General features: G+C 35.3%; 2 protein-coding genes across 2 annotated transcripts; both read left to right on the plus strand.

Moving 5' to 3' along the window:
* The first annotated feature begins 6,441 nt into the window (after positions 1–6,441).
* On the plus strand, positions 6,442–8,709 carry LOC113775738. Its single transcript, XM_027320733.1, has 4 exons — positions 6,442–6,988; positions 7,140–7,192; positions 7,715–7,782; positions 7,941–8,709. The coding sequence occupies exons 1-4, from the start codon at positions 6,704–6,706 to the stop codon at positions 8,558–8,560; spliced, it is 1,026 nt and encodes a 341-aa protein (XP_027176534.1). The 5' UTR covers positions 6,442–6,703; the 3' UTR covers positions 8,561–8,709.
* A 9,954-nt stretch (positions 8,710–18,663) lies between these two features.
* Positions 18,664–20,750, plus strand: LOC113775906 (peroxidase A2-like). The gene is made up of 4 exons (XM_027320958.1): positions 18,664–18,885; positions 19,004–19,195; positions 19,819–19,984; positions 20,075–20,750. The coding sequence occupies exons 1-4, from the start codon at positions 18,664–18,666 to the stop codon at positions 20,485–20,487; spliced, it is 993 nt and encodes a 330-aa protein (XP_027176759.1). The 3' UTR covers positions 20,488–20,750.
* Positions 20,751–23,800: the final 3,050 nt, after the last annotated feature.

Below are 23,800 nucleotides of genomic sequence, written 5' to 3' on the forward strand. Positions count from 1 at the left end.
TTCTCAAAATAGTGCTTAATTGGACCAGTCATGCTTACCGGGCGGCTCCATTTGTCTGAAGTCTTTGTTCATGCTTTGGTAATTATATATCTCCTAGGAAAGGATAATTAATTGCAAAAGAATGACAGATTTCGTGTATATGTTAAACGGTTTTCCCACTTTGTCAAGAGAACCTAGTTGCTTTGATCAAGCTAATCAAAAGTAAATCTAATCTATTAGTACATTTTGGTCAATGGATTTGACATTTTTACTAGAACAAGTTGCTTCATCTTGAGGTGTCTTGCATGTTTTCCAAACCTAAAAGTCGAGGAAAAGAAAATGTCATGTCGTTTAAAGTGAGAAGGGTTTATAAATAAAGTAGAAATGAAAACTTCCAATATTCGAGTTTCAATTGCTTTAAAAATTTGTTTGAATTACCATGTTTCTTCAACAAATTTTTACGTTTTCGCTGAACATATTTTACATTCATCTTTTTACCGCATGTGCATCAAATCGATACAATTTATTTATTTATTTATTTATTTATTTATTTATAAAAACTCCAGAGAATAGCAATTCAAACGATGGAGCTCCAAGAAGTACTTGAAAACCATTTGATTCTCCATTATGCGAAACTTGTGACAGAGTCTTCTTCTCCGAGACAAGCAATCAATGTTCGAGACTTTGAGCAGCTAAAAAGGCCAGCAGCTTTACTCCTCCAAATAGTATTAAGATTAAGATGCTTCCTTAGTATGTAAGAGAATTATCAATTCCACAAGGTCCACCAAGAATGGAATTATTATTATTATTATTTTTTTTTTTGTGAAAAATCAAGGTCCACCACGTTGAAGTGGACATATATCCACAAGAAAGCAAGATCCCAAGTGAGCTTCAACATCATTTATCCATATTGATCGAGTAATACACATCTAGGATGTTACTAGCCTCCCTCCACAACATGCAATGTGGTGCCACTGCCAAATAGAAATTCCTTCAAGCAAAGGTTATCGCAGTACTGTCCTTTTCTCTTTCCTCTTTTAGGTGCAATAAAGAGAATACTTGTACAAGGCATATCTAAACTCAAATTCTATTGAATCACAAAGAAGAAAAAAAAAAAAGAAATTTGATTATACCCTCTACCTTTAAACCAACGAGGGAAAAAAAAGAGAGGATGTAGTTCAGCATTAAAACCTCTTAATCCTTTTGTAATTGATGAGTCAGGCTCATTAATTCTCTCCGTCTAATTCCTTTAATGTTGCCTTTCATTCTTCATTCTTTTCCTCCTTTTCTTGAAAAAAAATTGTACATAGTTGAATACAATTCCCTCACGAATTAAAAGGAGCATTTCGGTGGAAATTAGAGCAATGCTTGAGTAGTAGACATGCACAGACACGTTAACGTATTATGGTTCTTTTGAATTTGCACCCCTTCAATTATCAAATGGTTAATGGTGTTAAGTAAATTAACAAAATTCTCTCAAAGTGCATGCCAAGGCAATTACTATTCAACTTTGTGTCGACCTAAATTATTATCCATTTCTACTTTGCACCCTCAAACTTGATATGTGGACGTACGCTTTGCGTACCTTAATTTTGTTTTCATATGTTTTCACAAATTTATGGCGTTTCGTGGTTTAAATAATACTTTGCAATTACGGAAATACAAACTATTATATTACTAAAACAATCAATACCGTTTTTTCTAAACGTGGTCATTAAAAAGGCCAAATTACTCAAAATAAAAGCTTGGGTTGTGTCCAAAATTAGGCTAGACTCTAGGTAGCACAGTGGAAAGAATAATAGTTTAGGGGGTGCAGAGTGAAATTAGGCTTGAAAATAGCGGTTAGTGGAGGAAGATGAAGTTGGACTAACAAGACATAAAGCTAATGGATGCATGACCTTAATTTACTACTAAGAAGATCATATTCTCTGATTGATCTTGATGCGAATGGTAGCTTAAGGATCTTATTGATTTGATCTCATCCTGTTATTTTACCAGAATAGTCACTGAATAAATCAGACAGTACGTACGTTGAATCTAATCCCAAGAACCGCATTTCACTTTCTTTTTTAATACATATTTTAGTTCCCCCTAACGATCGATTAAGGTCTTGGCCTAGCTAACCTATTTTTAATTACCTATTTTTTCTAGTAAATATATTGTAGAAGGTTTTCAATAGTTTGACACGTGTTATTCCCTTAATTAGGTGATTGAATTTTTTATTCTTTAATAACTTGATTGATGTTATTCAATGGTTACATGTTAATTAAATTCGAATCACTACTGAATTCCTACACAGCACAGTACGCAACTTCAAATGTTTAATATATCCTTACACATATAATTAATATGAGACATAAATTCAAATATTTAAATTCTTACTTTAGTCTAAAATTTAAATTATATATTTTCAATCATTTATAGTTCCCATCATCAACTATATATCCTCAACTACTAACTTCATCCGGGTGTGTCTTGTAATCCAACCACGTGACACTTTAAAAGGAATAAGAATTTAATACGTGCGAGGAGCGATAATTTTGGCACTCTACGAGTAGTTTCTGGTATTTCACGTCAATGTTCCTAAATTATAGCGAACACTTCATTTTTTCTGATAAAACTCTCTTTCTTCTCTTTTAAAAATCTCTCCGGTCAAAATGACCTCAACTCTCCCAAATAGATACATTCTTCTCTCCTAGGATTCCTAGTGAGAGTTTTAGGCAATTTTGTCATTTTTGCCCTAATATTATATATATCTGAGTTTTTTTTTTTTTCAAATTTTGATTATCAAATCTAGAAATTCTTGAATTTATTTGGTAGATCTCACCATAGATTTAGTGATTGAAAATATGCATGGATGTTCTTGGTGTTACAATTATTTAACCTTAATTTTTATTTATTTTTCAGATCTATAGTATCTATTCTTCTCATATTTGTTTTTTGATATCTATGTATCATTGATGATGTAACTTCTACCATTACTGTGAATTTTAGTGACATTATGATGTTTTATCAAAAAAAAAAAAAAAAAAAAGCGTCCCTTATTCTCCACAAACACGGTAAGATTGTGAACAAATAAATTTTATTCTCCTTTGTTTGATTATTTTAATGACTTTAAAATTGTATTCAAATAAATTTAGTTTGTTTGTTTATTGAGCCGAACTCAAACAAATTTTTATCAAGTCAAACTTGAATCAAATTCGAGTAGCTTGAATTATTTACACATATATTTCAAGTCTAAATTCAAATCAAATTTGAAAGTTTAACAAATACAAAATCTTATTCAAATTTGGTTTGTTTAGCTAGCAAACCAAATTCAAGCAAACTCTTTTATCAAATCGAAATCAAACTTGATTTGAGTATTAAATAGTTTAGTTTTGCTTCCAACCCTAGCTAAAGTTCTAGGTTGAGAGTTCTTTTTGTTAATTTATGAATCCCATCAAAGTAGCCCTTTTGAGTTTTGGCTTTCTTTATTGCCCGAAAAATTCATCCCTCCACCAATCAAATCGTCTTCATGTTCATTCATCGTTTTCTAGCTTTTTTGTTAGCTCAACTTCATTCCCTGTTCGTTTCGTAAACTAGTTGGTCCTGCAGTGAGCTCGATAAGTCGGGTTTTTGGTTGTGATGGTAGCTTTGCGACCGAGCCTATGAACAGTTATTCCAAGCTATATTGGTGAAAAGCAATGATAGGGTTAGAAATCTTCGAGCACGGAAAGGCGGCATGATATTTTTATTAAAATAGAAAGTTCTTTCACATTTTAATTTGTTTCTCGCCAAATATAATAATTTAGGCAAGAAGTTCTATATGTCAACGCTTGGCCGGTGACGGTATACGTCCGCATGGCCGTTTACAAAAGCTTTAACACTGGTCAAATCCTATGCATTAATTTTTTTTCTTTATTTTAGTAATCGAGTAAATCTTTCCTACACTGACAGTGCATACACTATCATCATTGGATTCATGACATGTGTGCAAAAATTGAATTTCAAATTCAAATTTTACATAATTGTCATTCATCCAATGCTGATAATGTATACACTGTCAGTGTAGGAAAGATTAATCCTTAGTAATTTCCTGGTAAAATATTTGTTCTTTCAAGTTACGAAAGAATATTTGCCAATCTAGCCGGATGACTATCTCCTTTTCCTATTTATACAAGAAAAATCCAATTCCAAATGGATGGATTTGGCTCTTTCCGTGCAGGTCTTAGCTACCTACCTCTTAGCTACCTCTTTAACTACAATTGAATTTACAAAGTTAGCAAGAATAGAATATTTCATTTTGCAAAGAGGGACTTAACCAAGAAGTCCCATTAGGAACGTATAATTGAAATGTTTGAGGTGAAGAACCGTACATAATTTTATGCTGCAAAATGACAATAATTAAGTTAATACAAAGAGTGATTTATTATTGAAAAAACAAAAAAGGGTTAGCTGATGGTTAGTTTCTGATAGTTTTAAATTTGATGGTTAGACTCCTTTTCACTTGAAGATAAAGAAAGAAAGTAATTTCCTATTGTCTTATTATCCCAATAAAAATTAAAACCAAGCCAAATTAGTACTGCAAAATACCTCAGCTTGTTTCCAAATAGAAGAACAAATGGGGTAGAAAAAAATGTGTACTTAATATTTGATTCTCTACCATCTCCCTTGATTGCATATACTCCAACAATGCACATACAGTAGATCGATCTACAGGATACAACCAATTGCCATTTTTCCTTTGTACCTTATGAAATTTTAAGCCAAATATGTTGCCACCATTATTTTACATACCTGCTATAGTATTAGGTATAACCTCTCCTCTTCACCTTTAAATGTTATATCATAATTGATCTCACTTTGACCAAGACTAACAAACATGCATGCTTGAACATGGCAAAGCAAAACACTTACATACCCTCATTGTGTCTTTCTTCGTGCAGGAAGATGCAAATTACCGTCACATACATATTTTAGACAAGAGTATTGTAAAAATCTTGAAACATCAATACCAAAAAAGTGCATGATATTCACAAAATCATTTACATGGTCCTTGCAAGTTTTGGGCATAGACATTGGTGGAAGTGCAGGAGAGGGAAAAAAAAAAAAAGGTTCTTGAATTAAGATATCCTTCTTTTCATGAACCTCAATTGCGGGGAAAAGTTTTTTAAAAAAATCCCCTCCTCCTCCATCTTCTTTTATAGGCCTAAAGTGTACAAGCTACTCCATCTTGAAGTTCTCAAGAATAAATCCTCGTTATATAGCCAATCATGGAATAAATTTGGAAATTAAGGCAATAACGGGTTCTTTGGAGAGAAAATTAATGAGAATAATTCTCTCTTCTTTCTTATCCTCCCCTTAGATTTGGTACTGTTTCGCATTGTTACTAATGAATGTGTTGATTTATCGAGTGAAGGGTTTGATCGTGACCTATTTTTGATGGACTAATTTAGCAGTAACCATGGGGTTGTAATAACTTTCTTTCAAATCTCATGGGGCTCTAACGCATCTAACCTTGAACCTTGGGTCTAGATGTAAATACACTAAAATTTTCCTGATGCAAAGTTCAATGGTACGATAATTTTTTGGGTTTAATACGTTAATTAGCAGTAGGGTACCATGAAAGGAGAGGCAGAGCATCTTGGTCGTTGTTGGCAGTGGAACCCACAATTTTTCTTAAAGGCATAAACGTTAAAACAACCTCCAACCTTCCCATCATTTTGTAAAATTTGTAGTACTCTCTTTCTCTTTCCATCCACCCTGTCACCTTCCGTACCCGTTCTCTTTTCCTCACGATTCCGGTTGCCGGTCACTGCCTCCCTCGCCACTGCTCCTCCGTGCCTGACTTCTCTATCTCAGCCTTCACACGTGCGCCAGAAATACACAACCGAAAACTGATCTTTAAGCTTCTTTTAGCTTTGGACCCTTCGTGTGGTTTTTTTTCTTTTCATTTTAGTCCCTCACATGTCTCTTTCAACACATTTAGCCATTTTATGTCGTGTGATCTTATCATGCTTTGCCTCTCATATTTCAATGTTAACACAAACACTCTGAATATTTCCTTAATTTTCTTGTTTTGAACGGTTCTTGTTGCATCATAAAAAATTAACCTACTTAAGTACAATAAACAATTTAATAAAATCACAAATCATAGGAATAAAAGAAAACTAGTATGTCAGAATTCACTTTCAATTCAAAATAATTTTCAAACTGAATGACGACTCTAAACTACATCGAGAAAGAACATGTTAGAAAAAAAAAAAGAATATTGGACCGAATACAAAATACAAAATTCTAATTACATTACAGCACGTAAAAACAAGATCATGCTGAATATAAAAATACTATAAGAGTCTAAATCGAAACTATTTGAAAACCCGTGGGTCTAAATTGCAATTTTCCGTTTTTCGATAATGTTGTGCAATGCTACGTTATATCTATCCTTGTGTGTGGTCTTGTAGTGTGTTGGGTGGTGCAACAAATAAAAGTTAGAGAGAGAAAACAAATAGAGATTAGTGTTGGAGAGACATAGGGAGCTTGTTTGTGAGATTTTGATATTAAGCCAACAAATTTGTTTTCAGTAGTAATTTAAGAGTTCTTGTTCTCTTTTATTGCTCCCTGTCCTAAAAGATCAGTACCTGAAAATTCCATTCTTGTTATAGTTAGTCTTCCTCCTCCTTGTCTTTCTCTCATCAAAATCGTTTCCCCTTTTGAGTCTTTAATCGTTCATGCTTACAAAACCATGAGGATCAGGAAACGTTTTCCTCCCTCAGCATCAATCTCTTCAGCTGCCCCGTCAGATCCCCAGCTCAACCGGTCACCGGTGGTGCAACCACTCATACAAGTAAATCCCCATCAGAATCTTCATATGGTGCAAGAAGAGGCAAAGCACAACAATCCCAAAAATCCCGATCCTCAAAATCAGCCCTTCCAGCAACCAAATAGTCAAGCAATCACGACCACAAATGAAAATCCCACATGGGATTTTCTCAACAGCGGTGTTGATGAAGAGAAGTTGAAGCAAAAGGTGAGTTTGATCAATATCATGAATAGGGTGCAGTGAAATTTCAGTGGGGTTTTTAGCAAGGGTAAATAAATCTGCATCAAGAAATGTTGCTTCAGGTGCAAACACGATGCGTGGATGGTATATATGCTGAATCTGCTTTATTTTTCTGCAGGAAATTGAAGGGAAGGAGATTAAAGATGAGAGGTGTAGCTGTAATGATACAAGGTAAGAATAAAAAAGAAAAGTTACTCAACGTTGTTTCACTTCTTTCATGAACTCTTGTAGTAAAAAGGTGAAAAAGAGAGAGGAGAGACTCATAGCTTGATTTAACCCTTACCTCCTTGAGAAAAAAGAAAAGAAAAGAAAAGAAATTATACTCACTACTGTAAGTGGAAGCACTGTTACGAGTGTTTTTTATGCAGACCATCAGCTTTGGCTAGCCACCATTGCTTCCCATCCCATCGCCATCTAATCTAATCTAATCTATCTCTCTATTCTCTATTTACTGCTATACTTTTTTTTTTTTTTACTTATTTCTGTGAATAGGAAAAACAAAAGGGCAAAAGAATGCCCCATGTGGTGCATGTATATTAGCATAAAATACTGGTCCCCCAGCCACAATTATCACTCATTCTTCTTCTATGGTTACACTATGGAGTTGCTCCGTTGTTTCTTGTTTGTTATTTTTGCGCTGAACATATTCTTCTTCTGTGGTTGTGGATCTTTTGGGATGTTGCTTGTATATAGGAAGGATAGCATTCAAGGAGAATTATCTACTACGCAGTTTCCTCTGCCATCATCTTCTTCTTCACCAGGTAAGTAAACCTTTTTGGCCATGACAAATCAAGAAAAATGCACCATTTCGTTAGCATGATCGTATAAGAATATTATGATCGCAAGCCCAAATCATCTTATCGTTGTTTCTTTTTATTGTTGTTATTTGCACATGCACTTGCACTATGTACATATATAGTTATTGAGAGATGGTGTGAAGGGGATAAAGTTGTTCCATTGAAGAAAAGAAAAGGGAGCTTTGAGACAATTAACATTGCAAGCAAAGAAACAACAAAGGCGAAAATGAAGTCGAAAACAAACAAGAAATGTTTGCTACAAAGTGGTGATGGACATGAAGGGATCAAGAAAACGATGTCTAGTGCTGGTGCAAAGAAGAGCAAGAGAGGCAGCGTTATCATGGAGGGTTCGCGGTGCAGTCGCGTTAACGGGCGAGGATGGAGGTGTTGCCAACAGACTCTTGTAGGTTATTCCTTGTGCGAGCATCATTTAGGTAAAGGAAGGCTAAGAAGCATGACTAGCGTTCGAAACAGTGCCATGACTAATCAGATTGGTGCAAATGAGAAGGATGAAATAACTGCACCACTGTCGAGTTTGCAAGAAAAAGAAGTGGTGAAATCTTTGTCAAGCAAGATTAATAGTAATGATTTTGATGATCAGGATGATGATGAGAAGAAGCCATTGGTGGGGGTAAAGAAAAGAATGAAGCTCGGTGCAGTTAAAGCTAGATCCATGAGCAGCCTCTTAGGCCAGACAGATACTAATATGGTAGTGGGATCTAATGGCAACAACCATATATAGTGACTAAATCATAAATGGTGAACATGAATATGCTCTATTTCATGAGAAAACTTTAATTTCGAAAGGTATGTTTGCTGGCTGCGGATGTTGATCAATTAGATCATGCAACTGTTAATACTTTCGTTTTAAGTGTTTTCCTTTCTGGTGTTTCCTTTTTTTCTCCCTAAGATTTGAATGTTCCTTTTTCTCGGCAGCCTATTTAGCTGAACAATCTAGTGTTGCCAGATTACAATGTCTCCAACACATCACTGAACTAATTCCAGAATTTGTAGATAATAGTGTATAATAATATTAACTTGGATAATGAATCCTAATTAATTAAACTTCAAAAGAAAATGAAAGATCTTAAATCAATGTCAACTTATTCTTTTGGTAATCTAGTTACAAATCTTTTCTGTGCGAGCGAGTTCCCAAGCTAATAGCATGCTGCACTTCCCTAATTCATATGTCACTGCCTGAATAACTTTGCCGTACACTGCTCTTCTGACAAAAAAAATAACCGGACAAGATTCTTCTAGGAAAATGACAATCTCAGTGAAACTTGACAAGATATTCTTTCAGAAAAAATGACTTAATTTTAGATGGGATTTAAGAACTTTGAACAAGCTATTTGTCCTGCATATATGCTTATGACACGTCCACTTTGTAAAGAACTTTAATATAAGTTCCTATGATTGGCTTCCCCCAGAAAGAAAAAATGATTAGAAGTCCATCTGGTTGTAGAGTCTGAAAAAATAACTATTTAATTACCTCTTTAAGTGTTTTTGATCCATGGCTGCAATCAGTTTAGCGACTAGTAAATTGATATACTTTCATTCTCATGATCGGTTTCCTTGATCAGGTAACTTGATTAATAGGGTTTCCTTACATCAAGAAACACAATTTGTTTGTAAGATGCTAAACGTTGTCTCAGTTAATGTGTACCACTTCTTCTCTGATTTATTAATGCTAATGCTATGCTTGTTTTTATCAAATATGTTATGTTCGTACAAAAAAAAAGGTGAATTTGTAGCAAAAAAAAAAAAAACTAAAGCTGAAGTGAAATGTATTTAGGGAGGGGGAATAAACGTACGTACCAATACCAGAAAGTCCAAAAGGATTCAAGGAAGTTCAACAGAGAAAAAAATAAATTTACTTAGAAGACTACAAGCCCTGAAATTATGTAATGGTACTATTAACAAAAGGGAGAGCAACCTGTTGTCAGGTGGTCTCTCCAATAAATCAAAATGTCTTCCAAGATTAACTACCCATACAAAATTATTATTGTTTTTCTCTTTCTATTTAGTCCCCAAGAACATTAGATAAATAAGCACATAGAAAATGTGGGTAACTACACTATTAAAATTCTAGAGTTACCACTCAGTCCTTGAATTACATACACTTTCTTTGATTGAATGAAAAAAAAAAAAAAAAGCACAAAGAATGACATTGGGTTCACTTCTTATTGTGTGGCCTCTGGAACTAACTAAAAGAATCCAAAATTAATTATGTATTTAGTACTATAATATCTGATTACATATATAATGATTAAGAAAATTACAATATATATCTTCCTAAACATTTATTTCCATGCCAGAAAACACGTATAAATGTTGTAAATAAAATCTTTAATATGATTGGTGTCACTTGTGATGATATACCACCTCTATCTATCTATCCATCCGGTCAAAAAGTTATCGTATTTTTCTTTTTCAGTTTTAGGTAAAAAGTCATTGTCTTCACTACATGCATGCTAATCGGTTCATATATATGGTAATTTCACATGGTGCAAACGAGGGTGATATTTCACTGCGAAGAAACGCATCACCACTAATTCTCTCATCCAAGTAGTAGCTGAGAAGGCTTCTTCCCATTTGTTTGGATCCCTTGAATGAACCTTCTTAAGATGTTACATTAGCAGTTTGTAAATTCACAGATTCAGTTCCAAGAGGGGTGGAATGATTTGCTACTACATCAATTAGCATATTAGTACTATGCTATACATCTCTGATCTGATGGCCCATGATTCATGATCTGTCCGACCAGTCAATGACAACAATCTGGACTAAACTAATCATTTTCATGCATCACCGTATACATGTATATATTCATCTTGAAGCAACACCTGATTGGAGATTTCCATTCTCCATTTACATTTTTTTCTCTTTGAATTTGGTTGTCCTGAAGTGACCTTCTCTGTAATGCTAGCTGTTGGGACGACGACCATTTTTATATTTTGTTTTCCTCGTTATTCTTATCAAAATCTTTGTTCTATTTAGTTTGGTCTGGGACAAAAAAAATAAAAAAAAATTTAACCACTTTACCAACTTTCCCTACAGCTAGCTGACTAATGATGACAGGAGGAATGTACTGTAAAGAGATCTATCTGCGTCCAAAAATCTATCATCAAATTAGACAAATGATAGTGGTTCGAGCTGCAGGTGTACAAATATATTACTTTTGCACATCATTTGGCTTGGTGATGGCAAAAGTAGGAAAAGAGAAGCTGGAATATGCATATTCGACGATATAATACATCTCAACTTTTTGGCACTTATATAAGTTTTACGCCACCAGCAAATGAAATGCCTGGACTTGGTAGGTCAAGAAGGAGGGGAAAAATAAAAAGCATATTAGGCATACTTTGTCAAACATCTATCTTGTTTTATTCTTAAAGACTGCCGGTCGAATGAATAGCAAAACAACCAAAATGGAAATGCTATATATCATCATCTCTGCAGATATTCAAGGATTCTAGCATACATCATGAAGTAGATTTATCAAGGCTGTACATCCATAGATCATGCTGCTAACCAAAAGTTTCGGATGGTTTTCATTGTATATCATGATGGAAATAGACTGTATTCTTCTGCAATTGCAGAACAAACAGGCCCTCATAATTTTCTTTGCATGGTCATGATATTCTGGTACGTTCGAGTGTCTGCATGCACTGCAGAGATTCGTAGCCTTAAATGTTTATCAAGCACTTCTAGCTAGCTAGTTAGGATCATGGCATTTCATGCTGGCTGGCTGAAGATTAAGATTTGCTGGTCCCTTACCAATTACGATGAGGATTAATTCCTCAACATCAAGTCAATCTCATATTGTTATTCACAAGCCTATAATGGCTTCGATACCTTCCTTGTTCATCCTTCGATCGTGTCGTGCTTTCAACACTTCACCACCCGATTTTCAGTTTCTCATTTTGCACCTAAGCCCAATCCCAGATCTATATTATCTTCCTCTTCGTCAAAATTGGTTTTCCGCGCATCAATCTTGAATTACAGCGTTAGTCTGCAATAGTTTGCTCTCCTTTTGTTTAGTCGTTGTTGTTGATGAACTTGGTATATAAGAAAGTACAGAAAACTATTAACACGAAAGTTTACACGAGCAAATGGGAAAGGAAGGTGATCTGCTGAAATGTGTGTAACACTGTTCTTAAAGTTTTAATTGCCTCTGCTATAACAAGAAGATAGTTTGCTTTTGAATTGTAACAATTTACTCATAAGATACGGTAAGAGGAGAAAAAATAGACTGCAAAATCTAATTTTTCTCACTTAGAATGATGAATTTCAAAGTTAATTGGTCTGTTTGAAACTTGTTCATCTATTAAAAACAAAAAACTATATTTTCGTAAAAGGTACAAACGATTAGAAATTGTCTGAACCGATTAAGATAACCTTTTGCAACAAAATAACTACTTAGAAGCATGCAAAGTTGTCGAACTGAATTGGAACATTTCTGATGATTAACAAAGATCCGGCCCCGATCCACTTGAGCATGAAACCAGATCCAGGGCATCACCCCATTATGTGATCCGAGTCCGATCCTTGGTTCCCATGAGATTATCCATCAAGTCTTCATTTGTATATTTCATGACGAACCATATCCCAAAAGCTAGATTCCTTCCATCGCAAGAGCTACACTGCATAAAAAACATTTTTAATTGCCGGAACCATGATTACACATTCCGGCCCGTTGTCTTTTTTCCCCTGCACATATTTGCTCGTTGCCATGACCGAAGGCAGTTTATAGATAGATTAAAGAAATGCTACAACAAAGAGATACCAAAGTTTGCTTCAAAATCAATCCAGAAAGCTGTATCTATCTATTTGCTGAAATCCAACTCAGCTCCCTAGCTAAGAAGCCTAAAAGAAGTTGAGTGTCCACAAGACATCCACGAGGAAGGCAACTAGATAACAGCAAGAAAAATTCAATTGGACGCTACTAGAGAAAAGACATGATGCAGGTTCACGTTCACCAATAGAATTGGAGGTGAGTGATTGAGTTCGAGAGGATTTGGAACGCAGAACAGAAGGAAAAGTATATTGAAATCTACTCCCATTGACAAATAAGACCATTCTTTGAGTGTTTGTTAAACGAGATGAATCAAGAAAGATATGCTGTGTAAGAATAACTTGATCAAAACAATCGTTGGTACATACCATGATCTCTATGGTGACAATATTCCCCTTTACTGCACTGCTGCATAGGTAACTGGAAGGTACGCAGTATGGTTGCATCTCTGAGCCTAAATGTGTAAACAAATTAATAAACAATCAAATAAATCAGAGCCCAGAACGTACCCAATGGAAAATACTTCACGTAATTTATTAAAGAGTATAAATTTCTCCGTGAGCATATGTGTTTTCTTTATAAAATATGCTTGACTCTTCTCTTGGCGTTCAGCACACAAAAGTAAACGGACGTAAAGTTAATGTTCAGAGCCTAATAAAAATTGATGGGATAGTTAGTGTTCAAAAATTTCTAAAAATGTTCTCTGTATCACCTCAATTTTAGCAGATGTTCCCCTAGGGACTGGATAATTAATGTTGATTAATTGGTATAGTAATTTAAGTATCGTTGGTTTGTGCTCCCTCTGTTCCATTTTAATGGTTTTATTTTCCTTTCTCATTCGTTCCAAATTATAATCCACTTTTTCAATTAAAAAATATATAGTTAGTTAACTTTTAACTTCTCTAAAATATCCTTATTTATTTAATATACTTTATTAGCTATGAATATAACTTACCTTATTGAATAATTGTTTTGACTCAGGCCTTGAATGGTACAACTTTCTGTCAGTATTATTTTTGTAATTAATGTAAATATATAATGATTAGTAGCAGTCGTAATATTAATAATATAAGAGTATTTAGAAAGATAATAGATTAGATTTAATCTTTCAATAAAATTAATTAATTTTTCTTAAACTATTTGAGAAAAAAATCCAAACTATCTATAAATTTGTCGATGATGTTGGCTTTAGTACTTAATTTTAGTTTCCACCGTGGCACAAGCAAACGAAACTATGATAGGCTATCGTAACTGAAAGAAGCTAAACCAGGTCATGTTGTTGTTGGAATCTTCGTGGGTTGAGGTCAGCACTTCAGCAGTCCACGTGGTTGTCGAAAACTCCACCTGCATTCGGACTTTTGGAGATTGACCGGCCACCGGGAATCAGGTCGTCAACAACTTAGGGCAATAATTCTGCGACGAAATGGCGTACTTAAAAGGGCCTAAACTCTTTTGTGATGGGTTTGTCTTCTGGTTTGGGCATTAAGCCTGTCCACTGTGAAGACTTCACTTCAATAGAGAAAGAGTTCAATTTTAGGCCCATTTTAATGGATGAGAAACCGTAGTTGTTAATAGGGCTGTCCACGAGTCGGTTTTGGATCAAAATCTGGCCCAAATCTGGTAAATTTTTCCGAATATGGGTTGAAAAATAATTTCGGTACCTGGACCCGTATCCGTTTACTCTAACAAAAAAGCGGATCGAATACGGAATATGGGATTCCGACCCGAATCTGAACAATACATTAATAATTATAAAATATAAATATTTCTAAATACATTCTTTTATTAAATTAACAAAAGTATTCTTTTACCAAATTAACCAAATTACCCTTATCTCAGATGAAGTATCTAAGAATTAGGATTTTGAAAAGGCAAACTTGTTTGACAAAAAATGTATTCATCACAAGTTGCATATAAGTGTTTTTTGCTAAATATCCTAGGATCATGTTGGGCCTTTTTGCTAACATGGGTCAAAATTTGATAATTGAATCAATTAAATGACATTGAATTTGTTAGGCACTAAATTTGTTAGGCAAAACTTGCTCTAAACAATAACTGATAAGTTATATGCGATATATATTCAAACGTATCAAATTTACTATTTAACAATTCAATAATTTAATAGATTCATATTTCAATTTTCAATTTTCAATTTTCAATTTTATCAAACGCATCCTTAAACTTGCCTATTGTGTTTTTCCAAATAAAAATAGTGTTGCTAATTAGTGTTCGTTGTGCATTGGTTAAAAGAGACCATTACTTCTCTCTATCCTCAACTTTCTCTCTACTCTTCTTCCTCTGTAGGAGGGAGATCTTGGTCCTAAGCCATAGTCTCCCTTCCTCTTCCTTTGTTCTCACTTCCTATTCCCTTGTTCTTATTTTGATTTAATAAAGTCTCTCCTAGAGTATCCTAATGAGAGTTTTCTTCTCTTTCAAGCTATCCTGGTGAGAGTTCTTCTCTCCTAAGCTGTTTTAGTGAGAGTTTTGTTTAGTTTTTATTCTTTTTGTTTTTTATTTTCTCAGATCTAAGAATTTTTTCATATCTATATGTTGGATCTAAAATTTCTTGGGTCTTCTCATCAGATCTCAATATCAGTTTTGAACTTGAACCAGTTGGATACCAGATCTGAGGGAATAGACATGCACAGATATCTATGGAGCGGTTCGTTCAATTGGTTAGATTTGATGATTGGTGATTCACAGTGTAAACTTTTATATTTTGTATCTTTGTTAAATCTTATGATTTTTCAGATCAAATATATCTGTAACATGTTCAATATATTTTCTGCCATTAGTGTAGATTACTTTGTCAAGCAAATCGTGTTGAACGATTTCCAACTAGATGATTAATAATATTGACTTATGTTTTATAAATTAAAAAAAAAAGTGACATTTACTAACTTTGAGTAAAAATCAAGTTAATTTGAGCAAATGCAGGCACGGAAACAATAAATATGGATGTCTATTAAGTTTGTTGTTGAATGATGAGTGCCGGTTTTAGTAGTTATTTTGCGGCTGGAATCTTCCTATGGCATACAAGGAAGACTTCTACTAAATTGTAATGGTTGAATTAGTAAAATATTGAATAAAAGGGGATTCGATTTCGAGTGCTATCTAATTAATTAATTACAATCTGAGATACATCCCCACATACAAATTTTAAATCTCTCCAAGTTGAACGACAATCATAAACAATACTAATAGCGCTTTCAATACGTTAGTTTTTGTGAAATGAAACTATATATGGAAGTAGTGAGCTTTTTCTTTTCCATTTCACACGCAACTAATAGCGCTTTCAATACGTTAGTTTTTGTGAACTGAAACTATGGAAGCAGTGAGCTTTTTCTTTTCCATTTCACACGCAACGCTAAGGCTTCCAAAAGCCAACCAATCCCCCTCTTTTATCTGCTTTTACCACCAGGGAAAGGATGGACCATCTTCCCTAAGGTCACTGGAGTTCGTCATTTTTTTTATCCTTTTCCCAGTTAAAAATTGTCTTGTTTGGACTGAAGTTTTTCGTAGAAAAACTTTTATATTCTTCGTGACTACATTTTTAAAATATTTTTTTTATTTCATATATATCAAATCAGCATAATATATTTTTCTATAGAAAATCGAAAGAAATGGCAATCCAAACATGACAGGATCCATTATTTTAATTAGCCTCTCAAGATACCAAGCCCTAAATTTCTGCCCTCCAACTTCTAATAATAGCGAGATTTTCCTCTAGATTTAGTCGTCACATAAATATCTTACATCTGACGAGATATTATATACATGGAACAAATGTCATAATCTACTCTCGTAAAAAAAATTTCACTGATAAGTATATAAAAGGCCAAGTCACTAGATATACAGCTTGAAATGTCAAGTGGACTAGTCTTGCATGACAAGTCCTTCCTGCAAGTGTCTTATACAGCCAACTGCAGAGTCTAAAAAGAAGTACTTCAGGGTTGAAACTTTGAAATCCAGTGGTATAGATTATTGATCAAGGCCTGCCAAATTCCGAACCTGCCCCACTCAAAATTGAAAGATCCTTAATTAAACCATAGAGTCAGTAAATGGTTGACAGTTTAACCGAAGATTATGGATTCCATATAAACAACTAGCATCCTTAGTCAATCAGTGACTATATTTTCAAAGATTGCAGTGAATCACCATCAACAACTCTCACCAACTACTTTCAATCATAAGCACAATGCACGCTTAATTGGAATGAGAAAGTGCCCGACCCTTGAAAGATTAACTGGGATTTCAGCACGCAAAAATTAGCTGAGTAAAGATGATAGCATTTACTTGCTGCTGGCATGGTTAGTTCCCTACTTGAGTGGCCTTAGTTCAGACTGCTGAAACAGGACCATAGCTGGAGATTGAGAATCCCAGAACAAGCATAATTCACCAGCCCTTGCGTAGGTTTCGACTTCTTCGCTATGATCTTCCCCGGTTATAAAGGCCACTTTCTTGAATCTAAAATCTAATTACAGCGTTGCATTGATGCGGCACTCGGGTAGTAACTTTACTCTTTATTTCAAAAGTAGAGAACTAATAAGTACTCCAAAAATCCTGAAAAATATCAATATATGCTATGAAACCTTATACCTAGCCGGGCTATTGGACGTAAAAGCAGAGTAGACTTGCCTCATTCCCGCACGGCAACAAAAGAAAACATTGCTGATAAGAAGCTGTTGTTGTTAAGGAAAATGCATGGTAACTTCAACCGTAATTCGAATAACAAGTGCAATTAAATTGTTGCAGTTAGAACAAAAACAGTACTAGAGGTTCACCTGTGATCAGTTACAAGATTAAGTGCATAATTTGTCTGCAGTCCCGTTTGATGAATTACTCGATTGATTAGCCCTACACTATCTCCTATAATACCCTTCAGAACTTGTTTAATCTCAAATGATTAGATGCCTAAAAAATGAAAGACTGGAAACTATGAGACTCTGGTGCTTTCCTCCCATATAATTGCACATAGCGGAGTTTAACCTTGTGTTAGTTCATGTGTTGTGTTTTTTAATATCAAAACGAGCACCAAATGAGGTGATTAGAACATGAAGGAATGTCGTTTGGGATGACAAAAGTTTAGTTTTAAGATCGGATTTCTTGGTACCTAAGGTTAGATTTGCAATTAGAAGCAGACAGCATTTCACTATTTTTAGTCCATGAAGCAATCAATGTGTTCTGTGTTTTATGAACGAGTACGCGTTGTTTAGCAAGGAATCTTTTAAAATTCAAAGGAATGACCGACAACGTATTTGTCTTTGATAGCAAAGATTTCAAGGGAATTATTTTGTTAATGTGGTGATCTTTTACTGGCGCCAGCCCCCACCCTAAGTTAACTCCAACACAGATTAAAGCTGGTAACAACTCGAATGGAAATTTCCTGTTTGACTTGGTGGTTATGGTTTGCATTCCCACATCAGCCATCAATCATTCTTCCCAGCTAAGCTACCATCCTCATTCCTTACCCTGATTAGTCAATCATTTTGTGTCCATTTTTCCTTTGAATTGGTGGAGTTGTTTCACATACTTGAGGCAATATGACACTGAAATGTCAGTACCGAGTTAACCTTGAAGTTGGATTACCATGTATTGTATGCCTAGACAAAGGAAAAGAGTTTAGGTGGGAAAGAGTACGTTTAATTTGCTACTCGCCCTAGTTGTTAAATCGAATTATGACCAAATTTCTGCTGCCGAATAGTAATAATTCATGTTTTACATAGTACCTTATGAATGAAGATTGTATACTCAAAAAAAAAAAAAAAAATGCACCAAGACCAATTCTCCTTCCCCAAAGGCTGGACGCGGTGAAGCATCCAAGAAATGACCTACAATTCTTTTGTTGACTATGATGCTTAACACTAACAGAAAGATAAAGAGAGTAATTTTTTTTTTTTTTTTTTTGCCATATCTGTACCAAAGTCATTTTCTATCCAGGGGACAAAAAGAACAGGATTGTTTTCCTATATAATGCGTAGATCCCGAGTCACTAATGGCACAAGGCAAATTTACATTGTTTGCTTGCTTCCAGTCAAAAGAACGAAATGAAAACACTTTCTCTTCCGTCTCTCTTTGTACTAATCAGCTTTTTCCTAGGTGCAATTCAGCTGCATGTATCGAATGCTCAGTTGAATGCAACATTTTACTCAAACACATGTCCAAATGTATCTGCCATTGTCCAAAATGTCATACAACAGGCTTTGCAGTCTGATCCGCGTATTGGTGCAAGCCTCATTCGACTTCATTTCCACGATTGCTTTGTTGATGTACCTTTTTTTTTTTTTTTTACTCTTATAGAAGTTTCTTTAAAAAAAATTAAGAACAGTAAACTGGTTTTTATCATTTCAATCGATTAATCTTCTGAGAACTGTTTGTTGTCATCAGGGATGTGATGGTTCGATTTTACTGGATAACAACGGAACTTTAAGAAGTGAGAAAGATGCAGCTCCCAATACCAACTCTGCTCGCGGTTTTGATGTTGTTGACAAGATAAAGACTGCTGTTGAAAATTCTTGTCCTGGTATTGTCTCTTGTGCAGATATTCTGGCACTTGCTGCTGAATCATCTGTCTCTCTGGTATGCCAACATTAAAGAACTTTTCATTCAATCTTGTAATTTTATTTTTTGTTCCCTTTTTTTGTCCCATTTTTCCCAACAAGTCTTAATCCTAATGCTTGCAAGCAAAAAAGCTACTGGCAAGGAGGCACCCCTGAAGTGTTAAAAGAACTTCTATCCAACTCCCACCAGCCTTCTGCTCTAGGATTGGTTTCACGCTAAGCAGATAATTGGTCTCTGAACAAATAAAGATAATACTGAACATAAAGTAGACACTTCAGGCTCAATATGTTCCATGTCAAACTCCATTTTTCACCTATACGTGGGACAAATTGAGCACCAGAGTTTTAAACTCTCAGCGTCAAATTTGCATTTTGTACTGTCAAGATTTACAGGTTCAGGATTGGCAATTTGCAGATATTTTTCTCTTCTGATTCTGTATTGTAGAAGTGATTCCATGTCATTATAGACTGATGGTGGGATCCTTGCTCAATAGTATACGAGATTCAAAAAGTTACTCAATTGTATTACCCAGTGGACCAAAAAAAAAAAAAAAGAATCAATCTGGGAATGAACACTGTTTATAATAATCAGCTTGAAAGGAAACTTGAACTAAAACATATACTTTTCTTTGGATTGTACAGTCAGGAGGACCTTCATGGAATGTGCTACTGGGAAGGAGGGACAGCAAGACAGCAAATCAAGCAGGAGCCAATACCTCTATTCCCGCTCCCTTTGAAAGCTTAAGCAACATTACTGCAAAGTTTACCGCTGTTGGACTCAACATAAATGATCTTGTAGCATTGTCTGGTAATTTGCACGCTAAATAAGATCCCATAATCATAAAGATTTACTCAAGCATATGAGTTTCCTAACTTCCTGTGAATAAAATCTTGTTAGGGGCTCACACATTTGGACGAGCTCAATGTCGATTATTCAGCAGTCGACTTTACAACTTCAGTGGATCTGGCAATCCTGATCCATCACTAAACACAACATACTTGGCTACCTTGCGCCAGATATGCCCACAGAATGGGAGCACTACTGCTTTGGCCAATCTTGATTTTACCACACCTAATACATTCGACAATAACTATTTCTCTAACCTCCAAACCAATCAAGGCCTGCTTCAATCAGATCAAGAGCTGTTCTCCACTCCAGGTGCTGCAACGATTTCCATAGTGAACACTTTCAGTAGTAATCAGAATGCATTCTTCCAAAGCTTTGCGCAATCCATGATCAATATGGGGAATATTAGTCCTTTAACAGGTACTAATGGAGAGATCAGGTCGGATTGTAAGAAGGTTAATTGATGGAATCTAAGAAAGCTTCTGCAGAACAGTTCAAGATACTCCACTTTACAAGCTGGCTCCCAGAATTGTAAAACTTGAAACTTGGTACCCAAGAGAAGAAAAAAGACGTTCTAAACAGTAAGTTTTTGGTATTTTCGATTCTTTCCAATCCATAAAGATGTTGAATTCTTGTACTACTACTAGATACCATTGCAATTTTTGGCCCAATTGGGCATGTGAAACTTTGCAATAGTCAAGCCTGAAATATGATTACCCTTCTATTTTTTTTTTGTTTTTCACCTTACACCAGTGATTGGTCTTCGTTGAGCTTTCAAAAGTTGCAAACAGAAGTTTCTTTCCTTCAAAGATGCCAACAGCAAAGCAGTACAAAGTTTTTTTTTTTTTTTGGGAAATTAGAAACACTTTTATTGATCTCAGCAGTAAAGTTTTGTACACATGGGTAATCACCCTTCAATCATACTACCATTTACGTATCATATACACTAGTATCTCTCCTCTATTCTGACAAACACTTCCAATCCAACCACCATTCCATCACAAGCTCCCAATTTTGTCGTGTGCGTGGAAAACCTGACCAACTACTAGTTACATAACATACTGCTTCAACGATAGTTTTTAGAAGTCCAGAAACGTCGACAGGCTTTGATTGAAAAATTGCCTCATTTCTAAGCCTCCAGATTTGGTACATAGTCGCAGCTTGAGGCAGCCTCCTCAATTGGTCAGCAAAGGAATTAGATCTCCAATGATTTGCAGGCCAATTAAGCTCCTCTTCCCACATATAAGCCCCTCGAAATACCAGACACATATGCTGTACTTTATCCCATAGTGGTTTGGTTACACAACAATTGAAAAACAAATGATTCATGCTCACTTCCTCTCCGTTGCAAAGCCCACACAAACTGGATAGCAAAGGCACTCCCTACTTTGCAATCTATGTCTGGTAGATAGCTTCCTTTTACACAGCATCCACAAGATAAAAGCATACTGGGAACATATCCTTTTCCCCAAACCAACTTTGCCCACACCATCTTCTCCCTCGAACCACATAACACCTTCACGACAGATTCTGTATTGAACTCACCAGATGTACCTCCTTCCCATACAACCTGATCCTCAAATTCCATCGAGGGGACAAAACAGTCAGGTGCAGCTTCTTTTAATCTCTTCACTTCTGCCGTTTCTTGTCTTTTTAATGGCCATTTCCACGGGAAGAGGGGCAGGAACAGTTGCTTTCTTGCCCATTCATGGCCAAGATTTGACAAAAAAAATTATATGGTCCAGATCTCATTTTGTACTTCGTTTTTAATAACATGTGTGGGATTCACAAAATTTTGTTCTAAAATTACACGTTATTGAAAGTGAGTTACATCATATGCAAACAGAGTTACATCGAATACAAAATACACAAAACTTTCAAAAACGATTACAGAGTGCAAACACCACGTACAAAATGCACGTAACCTTCAACAACCGTTCCTGCCCTGGTCCATTTCGACTTTCCATCCGCTATGATTTCTGATTCCGGAGCAGATGGTTTACAGCAGAGACTATAGAGAAGGCTACCTGTAAAATTTTTGTACAATGGCCCAATGGGGTGCCATGTGTCAAACCAGAAATTTGTTCCAATTCCATTCCCCACAATGTGCCTAATGTAAGGTTGGGTCAACTCTCTAATCTTCAAAATTTTCCTCCATATGCATCATATGGTATTTTATATGGCAAAGAAGAATATAAGCTATTGACTATTGAGTCACCGGAGCAATTGAAAGGTGAGCCTTTACAGTTTACAAACGAGGCCAAACGAAAGTAGAAGGCAAGTTCAATTCAAGCACTTCAAATACTTTTGCGACCAATATAGGACTGGATTTATTCATTAACACCTTTCAATAAGTGGGGTGGAATTTGGTCAATCTTATAAACAAATAACCTAAAAAAATGAAGGAAAAAATAAGGGTATTGTTTCTTCAAAGAAGGGCGGAAGAAGGGAAGGGCGTAATTTCCATACCAAAAACATGCACCAATCAAAGTCCTTAGAATCAATCTTTTGCCATTTTGCCCTTTGGACATTGTTATTTAGGTTTAACATCCCTCCTCAATTTGCGAGACAATTCTGATGTTGCCCCTCCAATACATATGAAGCCAAAGGTACTTTGGCACTTGATTGGACAATCAACGTTGCAATTATGCCACATGTTCAACAATTGTCAATTGAGGAGGAAACGTGAAAGGATGAATCTTTGAGTCCGTCGGTATCATATGATTTGTTTACTCAATCTAGCAAAGATTGATTCCTGTAGGCTCTAATTTTTTTTATGTGTTTTTGCTTGCGTGATTAGGATTGTTACTACCGACTTAAGCTCTAAGTCAAAGCCGGGCTCTTTTACGGTCACAGATCTAAGGTCCAATTACAACCCTCCTAATGCATTAGATTTCCAATCCTGCTCGTCCTACAACTAGAATTAAATGGACAGAAACCGCCCAGCTTTAACTCAGTGGACACCAAAAAGGAATTAAATCTCTGTTTGGATTATAAGTTGGAGGTTTGATCCTCATTTAAATCTAGAATTAAATGGCTACAAACTACATTGCATGAACAAAAGGATAAAATTAACTAGTATCAACAAAATCTTCATCACTAATTGCATTACAAAAATGACTATATTTGTTGTATCGAATAATGTGTCTAATAGAGATTTTTCCTTTTTCTTTTTTTCATTTTTGAGCATTGTGATGGATAGAGTTGGAATAGCTTCGCCTTGATCGGGTTGAGCTTATCTGAGCTAAAGCTTCATTCCTTATCTAGACCACCCCCAGGAAAAAAAAAAAGAAGAAGAAGAAGCTTCATTCCTTATCTGTCATGACATAATATTTGAGTCCAATTTATGCTCATTGGGCACAGAATGTATGGTTAGCAATTATCTGTTTACTAACACCTTCAAGCAATGTTCAACGACTAGTGATTTCTTTCGTAACTCTTGTGCATATAATATACACGAATAAAGATTCAACATCAAATATTCGATATAACTCACCTCGATAAGAAAGCTCTAAAAACAACTACAGTAGTATAACAGTTTTGTTATCTATATTCTATTCAAAATTTGTGACTGTCACTTTCGAGTGATTTCCTCTAGGAGTTTCACGTCAGTTAAAAATTTCCCTCCTTCCCATCTCTTAGACTAGATTAGAGTATATTATACAAATGTTATCGTTAAAATTAACCACTACCAACTCAAGCGCATTATTTAAGCTGATTACGCGCGGTTAGCACGATCTAGCCTTGAAATGTATGAGCCTTTTGTCCTCTTAGACT

The sequence above is a fragment of the Coffea eugenioides genome, chromosome 6 (assembly GCF_003713205.1).
Source record: "Coffea eugenioides isolate CCC68of chromosome 6, Ceug_1.0, whole genome shotgun sequence".
NCBI lineage: Eukaryota > Viridiplantae > Streptophyta > Magnoliopsida > Gentianales > Rubiaceae > Coffea > Coffea eugenioides.

Coding starts and splice junctions, on each gene's coding strand:
- LOC113775738 (XM_027320733.1), top strand. CDS start 6,704: ATGAGGATCAGGAAACGTTTTCCTCCCTCAGCATCAATCTCTTCAGCT. Junction 6,989..7,139: donor AAGAGAAGTTGAAGCAAAAG/GTGAGTTTGATC, acceptor ATTTTTCTGCAG/GAAATTGAAGGGAAGGAGAT. Junction 7,193..7,714: donor TGTAGCTGTAATGATACAAG/GTAAGAATAAAA, acceptor GCTTGTATATAG/GAAGGATAGCATTCAAGGAG.
- LOC113775906 (XM_027320958.1), top strand. CDS start 18,664: ATGAAAACACTTTCTCTTCCGTCTCTCTTTGTACTAATCAGCTTTTTC. Junction 18,886..19,003: donor TCCACGATTGCTTTGTTGAT/GTACCTTTTTTT, acceptor TGTTGTCATCAG/GGATGTGATGGTTCGATTTT. Junction 19,985..20,074: donor TGATCTTGTAGCATTGTCTG/GTAATTTGCACG, acceptor AAATCTTGTTAG/GGGCTCACACATTTGGACGA.